Source organism: Gymnoscopelus braueri, assembly GCF_963280865.1.
Source record: "Gymnoscopelus braueri genome assembly, chromosome: 13".
NCBI classification, from domain to species: Eukaryota; Metazoa; Chordata; class Actinopteri; order Myctophiformes; family Myctophidae; genus Gymnoscopelus; species Gymnoscopelus braueri.
Window position 1 is genome coordinate 41,939,904 of NC_137615.1, and position 23,415 is coordinate 41,963,318.

The 23,415-nt window shown below is 43.8% G+C and overlaps 1 protein-coding gene across 1 annotated transcript in view; it reads right to left on the minus strand.

Annotated features, from left to right (window-relative positions):
- Positions 1–3,439: 3,439 nt before the first annotated feature.
- prr12b (proline rich 12b) overlaps positions 3,440–23,415 on the minus strand; it is a 39,176-nt gene continuing 19,200 nt past the window's right edge. The window contains exons 5-17 of the mRNA XM_080446842.1: positions 23,167–23,382; positions 21,808–21,882; positions 19,985–20,822; positions 18,849–19,603; positions 18,072–18,188; positions 17,761–17,894; positions 15,031–15,085; positions 13,818–14,679; positions 13,366–13,485; positions 12,823–12,920; positions 7,965–8,096; positions 6,344–6,439; positions 3,440–5,159 (exon numbers count right to left, since the gene is read on the minus strand). Coding sequence (XP_080302968.1) covers positions 5,025–5,159; positions 6,344–6,439; positions 7,965–8,096; positions 12,823–12,920; positions 13,366–13,485; positions 13,818–14,679; positions 15,031–15,085; positions 17,761–17,894; positions 18,072–18,188; positions 18,849–19,603; positions 19,985–20,822; positions 21,808–21,882; positions 23,167–23,382 — 3,633 coding nt within the window. The 3' untranslated portion in view covers positions 3,440–5,024. The remainder of the gene's footprint in view (positions 5,160–6,343; positions 6,440–7,964; positions 8,097–12,822; positions 12,921–13,365; positions 13,486–13,817; positions 14,680–15,030; positions 15,086–17,760; positions 17,895–18,071; positions 18,189–18,848; positions 19,604–19,984; positions 20,823–21,807; positions 21,883–23,166; positions 23,383–23,415) is intronic.

Below are 23,415 nucleotides of genomic sequence, written 5' to 3' on the forward strand. Positions count from 1 at the left end.
TCACTATGATGACCACTGTGATGACCACACCGCCCACTTCACACTGGGTGTGATTTTTTAATTTAATTTTAAGTAAAATAGTGAAAATAGCCGATGTACAAGCTCGTGCGTTGTGAGCTTGTAGATCTGCTATTTTCACTACCTTTGTGCGACACTCTTGTATGATATGAAGTAGGGCACTCATTTACAAAAAAAAGAAGAACACATTTGAGAAGTTGAAATATGGAGATAAAAGGTTTCTGCCCGACAGCAACGAAGAGATGAAAGGTAAAAGGCGAGGCGGAAACCTGAAAGTGAGTCAGACAGACGGCAGAGCACCAACCAACAAACACTCCAAGAGAGAAGACAGATTTATATGTCCTTGTAAGACCTACAGTATAGGCTGTGTTGCACGCTGAAAATAGCCAATCTCAAAGCTCACAAGCTTGTAGATCGGCTATTTCCAGCGCGTGACACTGTTGTACGGCGGATTATAAATGAACCCTAACAGAGAGAAAGACAGGGTGGATGGTTGGTCATTTATATCCATTCTTACCTATAGCACGCTTTATTGTTTTGTTGCTAACAAGTGGCTACGACTTTAACCTCTGTACATTAAGCATAAACTGTATAGGGGTCTGGAACTGCCCCACCACACACATACTAAATAGCCTACCTACATACTCTCTATTTCTATTCAACCACATGGTTCTCAACGTCAGGTACAGGGACCACCAGGGGTCCGAATGGACACAGGTTACGGGTCTGTAACTCCGAGAGTGTACAAATGCACTCGTAAAGGGTCCATTTGGTTCCATTTGTGCACTTTCACAGGTTAAATGAACATTGAGGATTTTACGGTGTAGATTGGGGTCCCGGAAACTAAAAGAAAGGGGTCCGAGGCCTAATGCATATGAAACAGGGGGGTCCTTGAAGTTCAAATGGTTGAGAAGCACTGTATTAAAGCAAAGCCCTCAGCAACAAGGCAGACTCTGCACCACAGTAGAAGTAAGAGGCAGCCAGCAACAGTGAGGAAAAAGGGGGAGAAAAATGGGCACAGGTTGTACTATTTTCCTGCTCACCATGGCAACCGTAACATTTCTCCCCTACTCTTTATTTTCCAGAGAACCCGCCTGCTTCTAAGCATGAATAAATACCACCACTTACCTTTAAGTGTACGTTGTGATTGCTTCAAGGAGAGGTGTGTGTGTGTGTGTGTGTGTGTGTGTGTGTGTGTGTGTGTGTGTGTGTGTGTGTGTGTGTGTGTGTGTGTGTGTGTGTGTGTGTGTGTGTGTGTGTGTGTGTGTGTGTGTGTGGGGGGTGGGGTACTCTATACCTTCTCTGATCCTTTATTTCTTTGCTCTTGAACAAAGTCTGTCATGTTTTCATGAAAGGCTCTTAGATTTGTCCTCCACTTCTTTGTGTGGAGTCTGAATGCATTTATGAAATGACATTTGAAAAACATTGGGAGGGGGGATTTAAAAAAAACATTTGATCCTATTTGTACAAATGAACCTTCACAGGTGCTTGATAAAATGGATCTATTAAATCTGAACGTATTGCATATCGACTAAAATAAAATATATAAAGATAAAATGTATATAGGCTACCTGATGATTCTCATTGAAGAATTGGATCTACTCTACGTTTTCACACTAAAACACTGTTAAGATTCTGTTATAGATGTTGGCCTTCAGCTTCAAAACAGTATTATTTTAATCACTTTCAACCTGGTGTCACTTTTTAATCATTACTTTTTTTTTTTACACAATTCTGAAATTCTGAGATATGAAAGTAAATAGTATTTAACATTTCTGAATTGTATTAAATTATTATAGGCTAGTATTTAGGTGGTAAAGGATATTGGCTTTTGAATTTCAGGTAGACAGTAGGCTTTTCTTCTTCAAACTGAATACCATGTAGAACGCTTTAGAATGAAACCTTATGCTTATGCCCTCATGTTGATGTCACTGAGATGGAATGTGCCTCGTCATCAACAGACACTCTGACTCAAGCCTAAGTTATACTCCGTCGCAAGACGGTGTCGCACACCGAAAATAGCAGACCTTGTAGGCAGTGGTGGACAAAGTATACCGAGGGCTTGGAGCACAACTGACTTTTATATATCATTTTAAAGGTCTCTATGAGCTCTATCAGATGATAAAAGAATGTGGTCATTGTCATTTTTACTTTTTAAAATAAAGGCATGGTCAGTATCAGGTCAGTATCATTGTCAGTATGGTTAGTATCATTGTCAGTATCATGGTCAGTATCATGGTCAGTATTGTGGTTAGTATTGTGGTTAGTATCATGTCAGTATCATGGTCAGATCTACCAGCAGCAGATCTACAAGCTCACAGTGCGTCACTTCGTGTCTCTGTATATCTGCTATTTCTGAACGTTTTTGAAAAATATTGAATCATTTTGATTGTCGGTCTGCTATTTTCGACGTGCAACACTGTGGTGCGACGAAGTGTGAATCAGGCTTTAATGGGACGCTTCAATAAGATAGCTTCTTATTTGCTGGATGGAATTCAGCTTTTCTTTATTCTCTCATCTGGCTTTTGTCCCTGAGGCAATAAAAAGTATTCATTCATTTCACGATTTGAATTATTATTATTATTATTGCTCTGAATGGATTTCACGAGCCGACGGCATTGTGACATTTTTCATGAAACATTAATACTGCACTGCGCTCTGGGATAGGGCTAGAGATTTGGTGCATGCATAAATATTCAATATACATAAAAGCTGTAAATAACAGTATAGCTGTTGGAGTAATGAGTTTCTATCCACCTGCATAGAATAAGCTGGTAGCATGAACTCCTGATTATAACGCATTCATTGCAATTCATAACAGTCACATTCATTCAGCTGTTATGTAATATTTACATAATTTCTGGCATACCACTGGAACAGTAAGTAAATAAAAGTCCTCCAAATGAATTGCATTTTTTTTAAAGATCGTGTTCACTTGTAATATTGACCTTAATTATTGCCGATTTTACCTCTATCAACATTTCTTCATTTCCTACCTTAAATCATTTCAGTGCTGTGACTCAGCGAACTTTAATTTTGCATCCCATGTTGTATCTATTTTTTCTCATAGATTTCAATTATGACAAAATTATATCCACTACCTCTGGAACATGTACCATGGGCCTACTATTTATTTTTGCGAGAGTGGGCTTTCAACTACCCTTTGCACTTAATTTATGAGGAGGGCACTAGAGGTATTTGGTTAAATCCTACAAGCTCACAGCGTGCTGCAACTCATTGTGAGATTGTAGATCTGCTATTTTCAGCTAATTTGCCTTCTCTCATCACATCGAATCCCCTCATTCCTCCATGTGTTGCTTAATTACAGTTACTGTACATCTTTGCATCCACAAATTAAAAACACAGCAATGATATGAATACACCAGTGTTGTTTTTTTCGTCATCGTGTTCGTCATTTAACATTTTTATTTCCTTTTGTCAAATACAGGAAGTTCATGTACAGAAGAGGAACTGGGAATTAGAGATTGAAGTAGCTGTACATTATTTACAAACAAAAAACTAAAACAAAACAACAAAAAATCTCTGCAAGAGTTTCCTAACAGAGAGGCCAAGCTCCCAAATAATAATAATAATGATCATAATCAACAACAAACAGATAAAAAAGGACAAACAAGTAAACACTGACTTTTGTATGCGTTTGACACCTTTTGCCTGCCACACTTTCTTTCAGAAAAGGACAGGTGTGTTTTTTTTTTCTTCTTTTCAGGCGTAAAATGCTCTTTCTTTCTCATTGTCTTTTGAAGAATTAATAGAAAGAACACACTTAGTTTAGCTTTAAATACATTTCCCCTCAATATTTTTCTTATTAAAGCAGACAGAAATAAGGGAACATTACATAGTCTTTTCAAACCCGCCATCCCTTCACTTCAACACTGTTTCTTTTTTTTTTCTGCACCTGTTGGAAGTGTACATAAGCAAAGGATTGCAGGTGGGCCATTTCATGTAATGCCCCCATAAAACATTATTCCAAAATAATGACAGCAAACAGTCCCAGCAGGGAAGGTACTATTTTTTTTCTTTTCTTTTTTCAAAAATGTCCTCGTATAAATTATACAAACCCATTATTATCAATACATATTTATAGTGTTTAAATGTGTGTGTGATGTGTGTGACACGCGTCTATCTGTGTGTGTGTGTGTGTGTGTGTGTGTGTGTGTGTGTGTGTGTGTGTGTGTGTGTGTGTGTGTGTGTGTGTGTGTGTGTGTGTGTGTGTGTGTGTGTGTGTGTGTGTGTGTGTGTGTGTGTGTGTGTGTGTGCGTGCGTGCGTGTGCATGTATGCATGTCCACGTATGCAGATCTCGAGAAAAATCTCTTGTAGTGCCGACGAATTCTCCATCGTCCTCTCCTGCTCCCGATAAGGTAAAGACTAGACGCCATCACCCTTTAAACATTCACAAAGTTCACTGCTCCTCCCACATTTCTCTTTAACCACTTAAACCCTCTATACTTGGTAAACTAAGACTTAGTTGACCGGGGTCAGGTATGTACTTGGTCCACTCTCCCCCCCCCCCCCCTCTACACCGTATCTCCTCGCCGGAAATACCCATTCCGTACAAGTTCACAACGTGACGCAAGATCGGCTATATTCTGCGAATGTTCCCCACAGAACAGGGATGCGAGGGTTCAAGTGGCTAAATCAAGAGGTACTTCAAAGGGAAAGAATAATCAAACAAACTAATATCGTGATTTCATTTTTAAGTTAAAACGATTGTTTTTTCCAAAACAAAAACAAAAAAAGGGCATGGAATTAAGTTGAGGTCCAAACCACATCCTGTGCAGTTTGGTTGCAGTTGGACATCTTGGTTTCCCGAATACTGTTTCTCGACGTTTTTCTCTCCCAAACACTGTGTTTGAATATCCGTGTTTGTTTCCCCAAACGGGCGGATATGAGCGCTTCCTAAACACTGTAGCGGTGTCGTCATCATCAACATCATCAACATCATCATCTCTGTCCGTCATTCCCCACCCCAGGGGATCTCCGTCCCTCAGGACTTGGCACTCAGGGTGAGCAACTCAATGAAGGAGTTGAAGAGGGTCTCCAGCCAGCCCTGGTTGGCCATGCACTGCTGGACCACCTCTTCTTGGCCAGGGTCCTCCGCTGCCTGCTCGATGCTGTCCGTCTGTCAAGAGACCACACACAGTATAATGTCAATTTAACTCTGCACAAATGAAACCAAATGAACCCCGTAATACATAAGGAAGCCAGAAGTCAGTAGCATTTAACTTATACTGTACAGTACAAGCGGAAAACGCGGCTGAAGCTTCACGACACGTGAATCAGTGTATTCAGGTTTTGGTACCCAATATTGTATCTCCCCCCACCCCTCCCTCTCTCTCAGCCTCTCTCTCTCTGATCAAGTTCTGGTCTGACGTCACACACAACAGAAACCGTTGCGCTGATGTTAACCGTTGCCTAACAACGCTGATTTGTGCTGACGTCAGCCATGTCCAGTCCGTATATGGAGACATATCATATGTCAATTTGTGCTACCGTCGGACACGTCCAGAGTATCTGTGCGCCAGCCACAGACACTGCCATAGGTTGTACATCATAAATGTATGTATTTATGTATATACATATAGATAATGTCCACAGGTACTGGGGCAAAAAGCTATATACAGAGAGAGAGAATTGAGTAGGAATGTAGAGAAAGAATGCCCTGTGATGCAGAAGATGTGGCTGAAATCATTGGGAGAGCCAATTTCATGTAAAACAGAAACCTCAATTATTCAAGGCATTTGGAAGAGGAAAATGGGAGTGAAAAAAAGGAAAAGAAAACCTGTTCCTAATGGTCAAATGAAAATGAGATACACAGAAAATACACACAAACAGGCACGCATGTACGCATGCACACACACACACACACACACAAGCATGGACGCGCACGCACACGCGCGCGCACACACACACACACATTAGGAAACGCTTATTTGTGTCATGCAATCTGCATTTAAAATGCTTTTAGTTATACTTGCCAGTATGTAAATGAGAGTAATTATGCACTTTTATTCTGTGGTCAGTTCAGAAGTCTGAGGTTTGGCTGTTTTTACTAATTTATACTTCATTGCACAGTCATGTTGCTCGATAACAAATAAATGAGTTTAAAAAAGAAATGTTTTTCTGTTGAGCAAACATCTCGCTCAACTGGATTAACATTTTGAATCAGTTATTAGTCATAATATGACTATACAGAGTGTGCGTGTGTGTATATAGACGTGTTCAGCCTAAGTTAGTATGAGGGAGGGGGAGCAGAGGGACAAAGGGACCCTCTGAACGTCAGGCGATCAGAGCGACGGGCCTTACCTCCTTCTTGCAATGCAGGAACGTGTGATATTTGTAGTGGTGGAGGGAATGGTAGAGACTGTACACCCGGCACGTCTCCGTCGTCAGCTTCAGGTCCTGAGGATCACCGTGTGATCAGGAGGAACAAAAAGGGGTGGTTTTTAGACATGCTCAGTCTTATGCTTGAAGAACACAAGAGAAAACAACGCATTTCCAAAATTGTCTAGTACATAATCTAACCCATTAAGAGTCAAAAGAATTGCAGCTGTGGGCTTGTATATCTGCTATTTTTGAATAGCCACCGCAAAAATCGAAAATTACACGGATGCTTCCCCGGTTTTAGTGGGTTAGGACAAAGAGAAAACAAAGCATTTCCAAAATTGTCTAGTATGTACATAATTTAACTGCAAGTTTACAAATGGGTCCATTTTGTTACATTGTACACTTGCATATAGTACAAATGAATTAATTAACACTGAGGAATATACTGTGTACTGTACATTGAAGCTCTGTTAATCCTTTAACCTAAAAGCCATTATTTACACCGAAATTAGTAAGTAATATGCTGTTAGAATAGATGTAATAATAAGCAGTTGTATTATAATAAGTGTCCGCTAACGTAATTACCACAAGTTCTGCTGTAATTGTATTAGTCTTAAAATATAATAACTACTGTAGAAAAAGCACCTACTTTTGTGTCCATATTATAGACCTTGTCAGTGAAATTGCGTTGCTAGGAAACAGCTTGGGCCCATGTTTATTTCCTGTCAGCTACTCATATTCACTAGCATTTCAACTGGAAATAAATGTGGACCCATTTACAGTGTGCTTATGTGAAAAGGTCTAATGACACATTACTTATTATTATGTTATTTTATGTGTTTTATTGATTTGTGGAAATGTAAAGGATTAAAATCAGGATACATTTTTTTTTTGATGATGTACGACACCTTAAAGGAATAGTTAACCAAAAAAATTACTTATTTTCTATGCACAATTACACACCCCATGAAACCTTGAATTCATGGAGATTTTTTTGTTAATTGTCGCATTCCTAAGCCAATAATGACCGGCGGAGTCTCCGGTAGGAGACTCAATGAAAACTCTTTGAGTCTCTGTCGGTCATCAAATTATTGGCTTAGGAATGCGACAAAAACAATAAAATCTCCATGAACTCAAGGCTTCATGGGGTGTGTAATTGATAGAAAATAGGCCTACGTAATTTTTTATGATAACTATTCCTTTAAGGCTTATACCCAAAAAGAAAAGATCACAATCTAACAATGCGTCGCATCACGGTGTATTGTTAGCTTGCAGATCTGTTCTTTTTGGCAAGGAAATAAGATGTATCCATTTAAAAAAAAAGCAATGTACCCCCTCCCCCCAAAAAAAACAACAACAACAACAACAACATATACTGTACATCCATAAAATGAATATGAAGACGTTTATCGTTAAATACTTTAAATACCATTTTGACAACAAGGGCTTAAATTAACCAATAAGAGTGCCATTACTGGTATTTAATATGGTACCATTGATCACTTTGCAAGAGAAAAAAAGTATTTATTATTCTAGTGGTTATTAAAATTTGAGGGAATATACAGTACAGTATGCCACTGAAGCCATGTGTGCTGCTTACCTGCTGCTTGGGCGTACTCCTCTTGACCCGGTTGAGGGTTTTGCGGTTGTAACCCTCACCAGCAAGGTGCACTTTGGCTGTTCCAGAGTCCAGGGCATCCGCCGTCATTTTGGGGAATATATGTAAAGCCTCCTAAGGACAGATAAGTATAGTATGCTAAAGACATTCCACATTGGAGTCACATGGCGCTCAATTTATACACATATACCGGTATGCACCTTTTTTGTGTTTTATACTTTTGACAAATATGTACAAATATATTGCTATGTACTGTATACAGTATGCATGTTTTGTCAATAAAAAACATCAATCAATCAATTGTCGTTAGTAAATCAGCAAAACCCAGAACGGTGCGCACAAATCTCTGTCAGGGGGCATGGCCTACCTCCCTCCATCTTTCTGCCTGTCTGTCTGGGGCATGTGATGACAATGTTTTGTGGTTGTGTGTGTGGTTACGAAAAGGCACGGGCCAATCGGCGGAAGGGATATGATAAAGGACTGTCATTACATCATTGCGGTGCAACCGGAGTGAGAATGTTATGGGGACAAATCTTTCTTGAACACATGGAAGAGTACTGTGGCATGTTGTCATCACTGGGACAAACATGATGTTGTAGTGTTATAGCCTACAGTCCAGACATACAGTAGCATACACAGACCGGTCTCCGCTGGGGTCATATGATGCAATAGTGGACCTCTCAGCATACAGTACTGTATGTCCACTTGAGCATGTCTGTATTAGGCTTAGTTGTTCTGACCGTGCATACCAAGCTTTGGCTTGCGGCGGAGGGACAGGAGCGTTGTAATTGGCTAGCTCCGGTCCATAGCATCGCGGGACACTTATCGCATCGCCTGGAGGGACGATTACTCTGCGATTATTCATTCATAAAATTGACAACTATAGCCCGCTGGCAGTGTACACAAAGAAATAATGAAGCTGATCAGCCTAGTTAGTTTGTGAGATTAACACACACACACACACACACACACACACACACACACACACACACACACACACACACACACACACACACACACACACACACACACACACACACACACACACAGAGACAGGGTTGATCACAATATTTCCACCTGGCGGAGATAATAAGGGACCAGTCGAAATTTACAGAAGGGGGTCCCTGGAGGAAAATAGGGGAGGGTCATGCCTTTCTAATTTTGGTCCAAGGGAGGGTCAGGTAATTTTACTTTGAATCCAATGGAGGATCATGCAATTTTGAATTAATAAAATAGTCCGTTTTTTATATACCTTTTTAGTACAGCAGAACAGTGGTCAATGACCCCTCTCTATTTCAGAGGATACAAAGGATTCAAATCAAGTAACACCTTGGTCTATTTAGAATCAATGACGGTCGTTAACAAGCCATCAACGCACAAGCCAGTGTGAATGACCCAGTCAAATCTATTCAGTGTCTTAACAATGGTGGTTGAACAATTGAGCAAAACTTCAACAGTCGTTATAGTCCATGAGCCAGGACCCCAAATACGGGGTCATCAGTATCATCTGAGGGGAATAATTCTCATAGTGTTTTTTGGGTAGGTATACACACCCCTAGTGATAGGAAAAATGTGATAGCCTTACATTGGTGGTAGCTTTCTGTGTGTTATCACTCATGCCAAAACACAGTTTTCAAAATCCGAATGAAGCATTCTACTTCAAACTGATAGTTCTCTTTTATTATTGACCCTCTCTCCTTGAAAAATGGTTGGGATAAAGCTCAGACTATATATTGTTCAGTAAGGTTGTTAAAATTAGCATATCTAGATTTGTTTTCTATTACAGGCAGTGACAGCATAGTTATGTATACATATATATATATATGTATATAATTATGACATAAGATGTACTTCTGGTTTTCATGAAAGATGGAACACAAAGGTTTCCTTTGTAAATTACCTAAAGATCCATTTAGATAAGAATAAAATGTATACTAGGCTACTATTTAGAATGGAGAAATGTTGGCTGCATCCATTAGCTAGTTTTATACAGTATGATTCATTCATCCTCAATAGTGTCCTGGGATGAATAATGGTCTAACTCTGAACTGATTGGATCATTGTTAGAGCTTGTGCCCTTATCATCAGCGGGATGCTCAAAAACAGAACAAAAAATAATCTTCACCTCGCCAGCCTGCTTTCACTTTTCTTCTCACAAAGACGTTTCCATGGCAGGGACGGAGCGACCTAGCTGCATGCACCGAACACTGAAATATCTAATTCCTAATTTTTCAATATCCAAATTAAAGCCTGTGCACTATAAAGGACGGGCACAGAAATTATCCTTTCAAACATCAAAATAGATGAATGCACTATGAAGCAAGCCCTAATAAGTTATCATAATGGAATATGACCATTGTTGTGTCCTATATAGCAGTGGTTCTCAAACTGGGGGTCGGGACCAGGCACTGGGTTAGATATCAACTATACTGCACATGGCCAGCATGGAAGAAGTACTTCATCATGTGCGTCATGAGAGAAAAGGTGACAAGTTAATGTCAATGTGTCTCCCTGCACATTCAAACTGGTGGGTGTAAAGTGTAGGACGAATGAAGTTGTCTACCCACTGTCAGCCAGTAGGATGGAGATGCGCAGTGTCCAGGTAGGCCACTGCTGTATCTGTTCAAATGTCTTTGGCCCATTTGATAGAAATCACTTCAAGAGTGCTGCTGATACACTCAGGACTTACCACTGAACTTGCCTGTCAGCCCCCCATATGCTGCAACCATATGCATTTCCAGTGCTGAACCTTGCATCAGTTTTGCAATGCAGCTGAGGAATGACTGTATAACATGCATCCCACCAGGATGCACAATTACATTATAGAGAAAGGTGTCAACAAACGGCTCCATGTCAATCGTGAGGTGAATACTGTACATGTCAACCAGTGACCATATATATATATATCTGCTGCCTGCTTGGACACTGGTTGGATGATAAGGTGCGAGAGAGACCTTGACCTGACCTTTAGCACATAGGCCAAAGACTGACCGGCAAGTAAAAATATAACTACATAGAAATAGATTCTACACCTATGAACACCTATTGTACACCAACACAGAGATATCCTCCTTTAAGTGTGTTATTGTTGCTCATAGAATTCCATACACCAGATAGATTACAATGACCAATTTATAACTGGATATTCATAATCATTTGGAGTGATTCTGTGCATGTGATTAATTTGGAGCTATATGGACAGCTGTGTATAAATACCAGCCCAGCTCCACAAACCAGAATCATCAGGCCATAATTGATAGCCTAATAGCCTAATTTGTTTTATGTAGGCAACAGTGTAGTCACTGTATGACTGCACTGTCACTGTCATGTTGTTGTATGATGGGGAGGGTTTTTAAATAAAAAAATAATTAAAACAAGAAAATGTGCTCCTCGGAGCACAAGTCTCCGCCAGCAGACCCGTGCTATTTTAATAGCACGGGTCGTCTTGGTAGAACGGGTCGTCTTGGTAGAATGCGCGTGGATTTGGTGTTCTGCATCTAAATGGGATGTCGTCGTAATTGACTGGTTTGTTCAAATGCTTGTCTGTCTTCTTCATCTTCATTGTCTTGAACAGTTTCAGCAGTTGATTGGTGTGTTTGATCTATGTCAGTTTTCTCTAGTGCTACATAATGTATTTGATCAAGGTGGCCAATTGTTACAGTATTAAGACTTCGGCCTTGTTGTGGGATCAATTCAACTCTATAGTCCTCTTCTGTGTTACTGTTGTAGATGAGTATGCTTTCTTAGCTTTGGCCTTCTGCGCCTTTGCTTGACCAATGTTAGGTGTTCTCAGAGGGACACACACACGCACGGACGGGTGATTTGTACTGGAAGGTACTGTTCTAATCAAGACTGATTGATCAACGTAAACGGCTTTTTGAAGTGACACACCTATTTATAGGATTTTATTTCGTCATGAGTCTCGCTAGCCAATCAAAAGCATTGGTGACAACATATTGTCACGTGTCACGTGGAGCTTGACCAATGTTAGCTTGGCTAGGGGCCATGCTAACACACGGCGGGACGAAGCGAAAACATACTCTCCACCTCCGGCAGAGACAAAAATATTACGATACAGTATGACATCATGACAATACCTATCGTCACATTTTAATATCACGATAGGGTATATCGTGAGACAATATATCGTGACACTCCTGGGGAGGGTTAATCTTTTTTTTTTTAATCAGTTGGGGAGGGTCATTGATTGATTTTTTTTGTCAAATGGAGGGTCATGGCATTTTAGATCAGGGCACATACATTTTCTCCAGGGGTACACTTCTTTAAAAATCGACCTGTCCCTAAGAAGTCTAAAATCTCTATTAGCAGCCCGTAGACATTGGCCAAAGGGTGGCGCTACAAGAAAAGCCACGGGAATCACCAAAATCACTAGGATTCTTCCTTGCTGAGCACTTAAAATGTCATGACAATGTGCCCACTATATTTTGAGATACTGGAACATAGCATGGCATGGCCAGACTAATATCACTGAGTAGATATTAGTCTGGAATCTCCGTGTAGAACCTGCATTTCCAAGGGGCGGATTGAAAAAATACCTCTGGTGATAAACCCGCCCCATATTTGCATACTGGCTCCTGATTGGTGCCCCACAACTTTGGGGGCAGCAAAATCCAATCACAACCGAGCGAGGCCAGACTAATCTGCCGAGGGCTATTTTTTACGGGGGCACTGGCAGATTCGTCTGGTTTCCAAGCTAACTGGAACCAGTAGTTTTCAAGATATGTTGTATGGGATCAAAGTATTAGATGGTGGACAGAGGGACTAGTGGGGCTAATAACAAAGAAGAAATACCAATAGGTTTAAGGACACAATGCACTACCTGGTGCTGGGCATTCATGTTGACTCTTCTCAACAGCCTCCTCTTCTGTTCGTTGAGCAGGCTGTCAATCTTCCTCATAGGCGGAAGGTATAACTCATCTGAAGGCAAAAGAACATTCAGAGCATTCAGTCATCTCTCAAGTCAAACTAGTGCCTGACAGTGACCGATACATCGGTTTGGCCGATACATATTGAGGTAGACGCACACTGTCTGGGACGCAGTTCTCAAGATGAAAAAAAAAACATAATGGTGCACTTTTGTCTAATGCACAGATTTGTAATGAGACCTTTTTAATGCCCAGAATGTTACAGTAATGCCCTCATTCCTAGAAGTGGAGCAAGATATTAGTCAATCATTACGTTTAGGTCTCGTGAAAGTGCTTTTCAAAATGTCTTTAATGCCCTAACTTTCTTATAGATCATAATCTTATGTCCCCCTTTAATGCAAAAAACATTTTAAAAAAGTATTAAAAACAGTGAGAAAAAAGTGAGAGTTTTGTGGGGGGGGGGGGCAAAATGTCCTCTGTGTCCTTTCTCTTCTCACCGTCGGTGTCTTCCAGGGCTTGGATCATGTCAGGGTCCAGGGCCGTGCTGACCAACATCTCCACGTAGCTCCTAAACATCTCCCTCATGGCACGACTGTTGATGCCACCTCGCACCGGACCTACAGGACACAGAGAGACAGGGAGAAAAGACATCAAGTTAAAAATGTACTTCTGCAGTACGTGGATCAATCTGCAATGTATACAGGTATATCGATCGATAGATATAGATAGACAGAAGCTAACTAATATAAGAGGACAGGCACTTGTTATGTTCTCACATTACTGTTTAACAAGTCCCAACAATATTTTGCTGCTTGTACTTGTATAAAGTTAGTGACAAATAAAACCTTGATTCTTGACAACTGGTGATGTTTTCATGATTTTTCAGCACTTTGGCGAAACAAGCGTATCTCTCGTCACTGAATCCGAAAGTTTGTGAGCAAATACTCACCTTCGTCATCGCTTGGCGCGTCGGGGGAGGAGTCAGAGGAGGAGGAGGAGGGAACCTCCTTCAACCACTTCTTCCTCTTCTTGGGCGGGGGCTCGGCTTTCTCCTTCACGGCACGGGCCCTGGAGGGGCGGTCTGCCTTCTTGTCCGGACCGCTCCTCTTCTCCTCTTTCAGCCTCCCTCCGTCGCTGCCGCTTCTCCTCTCATGGGAGCCCTGCCGGTTCCTCTCCTTCTCCCTCAGGCTCTCCTCTCTCTCTCTCTGTTTCTCTCTCTCCCTCTCCCGCTCACGCTGTTTCTCTCTTTCTCGTTCCTTCTCCCTTTCCCTTCGCTCCTTCTCTTTCTGCTCCCTCTCCCTCCGCTCCCGCTCCTTCTGCTCCCTCTCCCGCCTCTCCCGCTCCTTCTGCTCCCTCTCGTGCTCCCTCCTCTCACGCTCCTTCTGCTCCCTCTCCAGTTTCTCCTTCTCCCGCTGCTCCCTCTCCCTCTCGCGCTCCATCTGCTCTCGCTCCCTCTCCTTCTCTCGCTCCCTCCTCTCCCGTTCTCGCTGCTCCCTCTCCTTTTGCTCCCTCTCTTTCTCCTTCTCCTTCTCCCTCTCCCTCCTCTCCCGCTCCTTCTGCTCCCTCTCCCTCCTCTCCCGCTCCCTCTCTCTCTCCTTCTGCTCCCGCTCCTGCTTCTCTTTCTCCCTGCGCTCCCTCTCCTTCTCCCGTCGTTCCCTCTCTCTCGCCTCCTTCTCCTTCTGCTCTTTCTCTTCTTTCTCCTTCTGCTCCCTCTCCTCTTCCTCCCTCTCCTCTTTTTCCCTCTGCTCCCTCTCCCGTTTTTCCCTCTGCTCCCTCTCCTGTTTCTCCTTTTCTCTCCTCTCTCTCTCCCGCTGCTCCCTCTCCTCCTTCTCCCGTTGTTCCCTCTCCCTCTGCTCTTTCAGCTCCCTCTCCTTCTGCTCCTTCAACTCCCTCTCCCTGCGCTCCTTTAGCTCTCTCTCCCGTTGCTCCCTCTCCTCCTCCTCCCGTTGTTCCCTCTCTCTCTGTTCCTTCACCTCCCTGTCCTGTTGCTCCTTCAACTCCCTTTCCCTCTGCTCCTTTATCTCCCTCTCCTGCTGCTCTTTTTGCTCCCTCTCTCTCTGCTCCTTTTGCTCCCTCTCTCTCTGCTCCTTCAGCTCCCTCTCTCTCTGCTCCTTCAGCTCTCTCTCCCGCTGTCTCTCCTTCTCCCTCTCTTCTCTCTCCACTCGGGGAGGTGTCTGGCTGAGAGATGGAGGCGGCGGCTTGGGGAGTGACTGCCGTCTGTCAGTGAAAAAGTTAACATTTTCTATTAAAATGTATTCCTCTTTTTTTCTTTTATTGGTTTTGTTTTCTGAAAACAATAAACCACCTTACAAATAAATGAATAGATTAAAAACCTAAATGTCATGTCACTTATGTTTATATAAAGTGTTTTTATCCAAATACAGCACGATGTGTCAGAAAAGAAAAGTCAACTTTATTGTCACAACACAGTTACAGGTAAAAGTGAGGTGAAACTCTTGTTTATGCAGGCTTTCACCTTTTGCGGTTCAAGGGATAAAAGAGAATTAGAAGTAAAAGAATCGAAAAATAAAAAGAGCACAAAGAGTCTGAAAATAGCAGCATGTTAAAAAACAGTATTCTGTCGTTATCTGTTTTATTATGTACTGTAGCACTTTGAGGTTTGTTTCAAATGTAAAGTGCAATACAAATAAAATTTATTATTATTATTATTATATAAAGAGGTCTTAAATCACATGTAGTGTGTTGTGTCCTGCTGGCTGTTCAGCAAAGAGGGGCTGTCCCCTCAGTTGAATAATTGATGAATCAGTCAGTTTAGTCTTAGCCAACCAAGACTTTGTTAATTGATTACTCACTTTTTATGTTTTTTTCCCATGCCATTCCATTTAATTATTTCTTGAATAATGATGGGCACATCTCTTGTAAACTCTAACTTTCAATAGCCAGTAGCCATTGTGTTCAGTTCTCAACCTCGCAAGCCTCGAAAAGGCTGGTCTCTGCATGATTGTATGTTGTAAACACAGTTCTACAGATGTATTGATTAAATCAACTAATCAACTAGTCAACAAATTCTTATGTCTCTTTAGTCGAGGGCAGCCCTAGGGGAGATGGCATGTTCTTCTGCGTGTGTATCCTATGCAGTGGTGGAAAAAGTAATCAAATGTTTTAAGTATCAATGTATAAGTACTCTGTTACAAGTAAAAGTCCGGAATCATCAACATATGAAATATCAAAATGTTCTAAAGTATCAAAAGTAAAAGTATTAAAATGTTTGAAAATAGCCGATCTACAAGCTCACAACGCGCCGCGATGCGACGCGTTGTGAGCTTGTAGATCGGCTATTTTCAAATAGCCTAGGTATAAAACAGGGCTAAAGTGGTTAATGTATGTTTTATGATGTAATCATTTGCAGTAACTAGTAACTAAAGTTTTAAAATAATTGTAGTGGAGTAAAAGTATTATATTTTCCTCTGAGATGTAGTGGAGTAGAAGTAAAAGTATTGGAAATTGTAAATACTCAAGTAAAGTACAAATACCTCTAAATTGTACTTAAGTACAGTACTTGTACTTAGTTAGCTTTACACCACTGATCCTATGTGTGCATCAGAGGAGACATGTGGCTGGTCTACGTCAGTCGTTCTCAAATCTTTCATTTCAAGGACCCCCAAGTTGATATGTATTAGGCTGCAGAGCCCCATTTCAAAAGGTTTTGTGCCAGGGACCCTGGCTGTCTATACTGTAGGTGGGGAGATAACAGTGATCTATGGTCTGAGTAGTCATTCTCATACTGTATATTCTCTCATTGGGCTAACTTCTAGCTGGTGAAATAATGTTAAATTAAACGGCTCCTCGTTCTGCTGGAGACCCCTGGAACCCCCTCAAGGACCCTTCCCACGGGACCTCACTACGAGAATCACTGGTCTTACATTCTCCCCAGGCCAGCAGTGGGCTTCAGCCACTGGGACCGTTCTGTTGTATAGTTCATTGTTCAAGGAGAACTGGCATAACGACTAAATTGGGGAGCAGAACAGCTGAGCGACAGCAAAATTAGTGATTTGGTGTATCCAGCAGTATGATCCACATTTAGGCAGTCCATTTATTCACATTAGCGCCAATGATGGAAATGTAATTTGCATATTGATTTTTGCTGTGTTTTAAAGGTGCTCTTAAAATGTGACATTCGTAATGAAAGATTATTATTGCCATTTCATGAATTGTGCATTTTGCCTGACTTAATGGATCTACATAAGGCCTCTAACAGGGATTTATAGGTGTCTCTAGGCTGTAGAAGCTCTTTGCGTATAAAATGTTGAAAATGAAAGTCTTAACTGGCACACATACTACTGTATATATACATGAGTAATGGCCAGCGGTTGTAAAAATGAACTAACCTCATCAACAATACATGCAACGTATACGGCCCCTGACGTCACCGCTACCCACCCTATCTCTCCACCTCCCCTCCAATCAAAATAGTACTGCTGATCTGTTTTTGCTTTTTTGCTTTTATGCCTGTATTGATAGGATAGTAGTCTGACAGGAAATGGGGAGAGAGATGGGGAGTGACATGTAGCAAAGGACGTTGGGATCGGGACTCGAACCAGCGACGCTCCATCAAGCTACTTTGAGGCCGAGGTGCCTGGACCGCTATGCCAGCGGTCCAGGCCTGTTGGGCCCATTTTTGTTACTATACTCTACATTTTCTTGGACATGTTCTGGTATGTCCTACATACTGGCAATAATTGTGGTTTTGAGTTCAGTGCAAGCAATGTGGATGTCGCAGAGAGATAGAAAAAACTAGCTTTATTGCCTCCCAAGGTTTAGGGTTAGACTTTATCATCAGACCATGCTGCTCCCATGAGAAATAATCAAAAGGACATGCCAGCTGAAAAGATCCCCTACCCAAAACTGAAACTTCCCAAAGACAAACGTACCTCAGAGTAAGGCCAGGTCTATGCCAGGGTTTCCGTGAGCACACTCGAACGTAATCCTTCTTATTGACATTCTCCAAGAACTTCACATACAATCGCTGGTACCGCATTTTAGCATCGCCAAAGTAGCCCAGATACTGAGGGAGGAAGGGAGCACAAGTCTGTATGGGAATAGCATACTGTCTTCAACTTATTTCAAAGACATCTTAATTAATGTATACAAGGATAATGGCGGCGCTAACACAATTTAGTTCTTTCTTACAGGGTTGCAGAGGGTGTGCTGTCATGAAGGGGATGTCAGCTGGGAGACTTACATTGCTGGTGGCACAGAATTGCCTTTGTCCATCTTTGATCTCTGGGCTGAACTTCTGCAGCAGTGCTTTCTGAACCCTCCAGATTGGTGGGGGCTCTCTGCCCGTCTGCAAGGCCATCTGGGAGGCAGATACATAAAGACTATATGATAAGTAACAAAGGGGAGTGCTGCTGGTGGCTGAAAGCGCTAATGTCTGCTAAGTGAAAGCTAATTGCTGTTCTAAGTGACTTGCGATGACAGTCGCTAAGGTTGTATGTAACATTGCATCAGTTGCTTGTTTAATTACCACCATTAGGATAAAACATGAATCTGCAGCCATTTGTTAATGTTAATGTTTTTTAAATAAAAAACTTTAAGGGGTTTAATGAACACAGGTCCAGAGGCAGGAGCTGAACTCAGAGCATTGTTAAGTTTAAGTAATAACGCCACCAGGCCACCCCAGTTTGCTAGATGTCAACATACTCTATAGTCTAAGCCACTGTTTCTCAACCTTTTTAATGTCAAGGACCGCCAGTTTGAAATTATTTTTGACAAGGACCCCCGTTTGATATGATTTCTATCTCTGATATCTCTGAGGCACCAGTCTACAGTGTAAATGTGTTAATTTAAGACCAGTACAGTAAGTGTCTATTTGGTCCCTAACTATAAATAATTTAGCTGAGGGCCCCCTAGAACCCCCTCAATGAGCCCTGGGGGTCCCTGGACCCCATGTTTAAGAAGTGCTCTATGCATTTCCAGTCATGGCAACTGGCAATCAAACTCACAAGGCGGAGCTCACCTTGAGAGTGCCGATGTCCTCGGTTCGCACCACAAACTCGTCGCGCTCGCGGAAGATGCCCTCGCCGCCGCTCTCGCTGTCCTCCTCCTCGCTCTCGCCGGCGATGGCGGCGTCTGACTGCTTTTTGGCCAGGTGCAGCGAGGTGAGCCGCTGGGGGGTCGGGGCATCCTCTGGAGTCGGGGGCGACGGGGGTGGAGAGGAGGAGGAGGACGGCGAGGAAGACGAAGGGGAGGAAGGCGAGGGCTGTCCGGCCTCCGCCTCCGCCTCTGCCTCTGCCTCTGCCTCCGCCTCTTTCTCCTCTTCCACCTCCCGCTCGGCCTCCTGCTCGGCCTCCTGCTCAACCTCGGCCTCCTGGTCCTGTTCGGAGGAGGACGGGGGAGGGGTGGCGGAGGGAGGCGGGACAGACGCAGCCGCGGGGAGGGAGGAGAGGGGCGAGGAGGGCAGGGCCGGGGGAGAGGTGGAGGGGGGCGGGGAAGCGGCTGAGGCCGCGGCCGAAGTGGCAGGCCGATAAGGGGCTAGCTGGCGGGAGGGAGATGGCACCGGATGCTCCCCTTCCTCCTCCTCCTCCTCCTCCTCCTCCTCCTCCACTTCCTCCTCTTCCTCCTCCTCCTCCTCCACCTCCTGCTGCACGGGGAGCGGCGAGGGGACGGAGAGCGGCGGGGGAGGGAGGGGGGAGACGGAGGTGGGCGGCGAGGGGGAGAGGGACGGCGACAGCAAGGGAGGTGCAGTGGCCAAGGGGGGTCCCGACGGAGAATCTGAAGGGGGGGGGGGGGGGTCGGGGGAGGGGGAGAGTGGGTATGAGAAAAGGAGATCAGTTGCCTGGTAACCACTGCCAGTTTCAAATCAAGAATACTCGACATCTGTGGAGATATTCACTATGAACATGATGCCAGAAATGATGGATGACAGACAGGCAGACAGACAGACAGACAGACAGACAGACAGACAGACAGACAGACAGACAGACAGACAGACAGAGATAGATAGATAGATAGATAGATAGATAGATAGATAGATAGACAGACAGACAGACAGACAGACAGACAGACAGACAGACAGACAGACAGACAGACAGACAGACAGACAGACAGACAGACAGACAGACAGACAGACAGACAGACAGACAGAAAGACCACCTTCAACTTTGGGAACTTCCAGCATCTGAAAAGCAGACATCCCTCTGTCCTCCTCTTCTTCCTCCTCATCTTCCTCCTCCTCGTCCTCAATGTCTCTGTCCTGCTGTACATTCTGCTCCACATCCTGTCTCACCGTCTCCTCGTCCTCTGCACCCTCGCCCGCCTCCTGCTCCTCCTCCTCTCGCTGTTCTTCCTCCCTCTCCTCCGCCTCCTCTGTGTCCGACGGCGGCGAGCAGGCCTCCGGCTCCTCCTCCTCCCGGCTTGGCATGGAGTGCCGCTGCGGGTACGCCGGCGCCTCGCCCTCCTCGCCCTCCTCGTCCGCGCGGAGCAGGGGCGGCGTGGGGGGGAGGGGCGGGCTGAGCGGCGGGTCCTGTGGGGTGGGCGGGGGCGAGGGCGTGGGCGGGGCCTGGGCCACGGCGGCCGCCATGGCGGCGGCCAGCGAGTGCGGCGTGTCGTAGAGGGCGGAGATGGCCGAGGAGATGCTCTTCTGCAGGTCCTGGTTCTTGCTGACGGAGTCCTCCTCGTCCGAGGAGAAGGAGGGCAGCGTCTCCAGGTTCCTCTTCAGCTCCTCGTCCAGCCGCTTGCCGGGGCTGGGACAGCCGCTCAGGCCCAGGCCCCCCGTCTCGCCCTCGCCGTACGCGGCCGCGGGCTGCTGCTGGGGCGGAGAGGACAGGGGCCTGATGCCGCCCTTCAGAGAGGACATGGGGTCCACCGTCTCCTCGTCTTCACCGGCGTCGGGGCCGGACCCCATGTCCCCCGGCTGCTTCTTGCCCGTCTTGAGGAAGTCCAGGAAGGAGGCCATGAAGCCGGGTTTGAGCTCGGGGGTTTTTTCATCCACCTGGGAGCAGAAGCGAACAGCACAGGATGAGAGGCTCACAAAGGGGAAAGGGGGCCGACATAGTGGAGGAAGAAAAGATAGGACCATTAGGGGCTGTGTCCACCAACGTTTCTTTTGTATTTTTTTTTTCCTGGGCTCAGCGTATGTTTTAACGGGAGCTCAAGGTTTTTGGAAACACCGGCAGCGAGACGAGGCGCTGAACGTTTTAACGAGCGCGACAAGGTTTTGCGCTCGCACGTTCACAAGTGCCGTTTTTATCTGCTCGCTTAGAGCTGAAATATTTTCAACTCAGGCGTTTGGAAGTGTTTTTTAGGCGAGCGCTTGGTGTTTTTATCTGGGGAGAAACGCTTTGGTGGACACGCAGCCTTACTGTTACCAAAAGAACAAACAGTAATTTCATCTTTGTGTATTTCAGTGCAGTTTGAGAACAGAATTGTCATTATTATGTGTGTCACTGATGATGGTAGTTTTATCCCTTGACAATAGAGGTAGTAACCCTAAAGAAACAGCAGGGGGCAGCTGAGGGCTCTTCATTGAAATTGAGTAACCGTGGCAACAGCTACCCTGGCAACAGTCTTCTCCTCTCCTCTCTCCCTTTCTCTCTCTTTTGTCAGTCAGAAAGAGCTGGCTGTCAATCATCACTAGTCTCCGCTTCGCCCTCTATTGGCAGCTGACGTGCACAGACCTCAAACAAAAAAAAATCATTTTGTTTAAGTCTAGGCTTCTCAATGTGCCAAATACGTCACCATATCAGTTACCTCGAATCGCCTGATTTCATTAAAGGATGGCAAAACAAACTGCAACTTCATGGGTTTTCTGTCTCCCTGTGGGGTGCCTATAGGCACCTAAGGGGTGAACAAGGCAGAGCATGTGTTGCTTTCTCTACCACAAAAGAAGGACCTCAGTCCAGAGAATATATGAGCCATGAATTATAAATGATCCTCTGGGTTACATGTAGTTATGTGGAGGGATTACACCAACTTACAGAACCAGAGAGTTTCTGCATAGCAGCCCAGGCTTCTGGATTCAGTTCCTCATCCATCTCTCTCTCCCACATCATCTGGGACAACATCAAAAGAAAGCTAGTTTCAACAACTCGGATGTGAAGTGGGATCAAAGGTGAAGTGACAACATTTTGTTTAGGTCATCTGGAAGAAAGCTGCCGCCTGCACGTCTACTACAAGACGTTTTCTTTTAAGAGTTAACGAGGGAGAGTCACAGAACACTGAATGCTTTTGTCTCTCAAGACCCAATTTGAGAGGGAAAAGATACTGATGATAGGGGGATGCCAATATCTTGGAGGGCGTTTTTAAGCTGTACCTCAACCTCTGTTAGTTGCAGACTGACATGGCCTTTCATTTCACGAGCCATTTTCATAGTGTGTACTCACTCTCCGTTGCTGAGATAACCATCTATTAAGCACAATTCAGACCTTCAGCATTCATGTGTAGGTAGTCTACAGTCCCACACATCTACTCACCCACAATCACCAGCATTTGTTTGTCAAGCTACTATAATTGACCTAGTGCAATTTCAATATACAAGGCAAGATTTAGGCACCTGTATGTTTTTTATTGCCAATCCAATCACTTCTCTCAGCAACCAGTTAAAGAACACAACTATGTGCTATGTGTCTATGTGCTGAAATCAACCAGCAGACTTAAGGAGATGAAACATAATATGAAAAAGGACTAATTTATTTATTTTTCTAACAGATGACGTATCCATATGCAACATATATAAAGAACTTTAGGAAAGGGTTTTAATTGTGGCATAAAGTAAAGGGCCTTAGACCTAAATACTAATAATATATTGCACACAGTTTTATTTTTTTCAAATGCATACTCCCACTTAGAAAATAATTCTGTTTTCTTTGCAAGTAGTCCTCTGAAAAAGACACCTGCTATCTTTCACATAGTGTATAATTTGAAGAATTAGCATTGTCAAACTTGTATTGATTTCTTGTAAAGTAAAAGTGTCAGCTTTCTGAAACTTTGAAAATTCAAACACTTTCCAGTAACCGGCGATCTAATTTACACTTCAAATACCTTTATTATCTCAGAACAAAGGCAAGCCCAACATTTACCATGGAGAAGCAGTTAAAGAAAGAAGCTCATATGCCAGTCCAGCTAATGAGCAAAACAATTATATACTTGCTGTCAACACCTCAACATAAATATACTGGTGCTAACCCTGGAAATGCATAATACCAGAATTTTAAATGTGATTAGAAATTGAGATATTCAGATGTCTTTCTTTGATGTTTGTACACAACCGTTCTGAAATTTAGGACAGCTCTTTGCCTCCCCCCTCCTGCAGTAAAATCTCAAATGCAGCCACTCACCTCCTGAGCTGCTTTCTGCTGCTGCTTCATCATCTTGTTCTGCGACTGGCTCAGGTCAGTCCTGTTCATGTCCATTCCGGTGGTAGGCCCTGGACTAAGGCCTAGGGTTGGCGCTGAGCCCACCGAGCCGTCCGACAGTACAGGCTCAGTGCTGGACAGGGAGTCCGTCCTCATCATGGAATCTGATGGAGGCATCAAGGGGATGGGAAGTTTGATCTACAAGCGAGAGGAGAATATGAGGGGTAGATG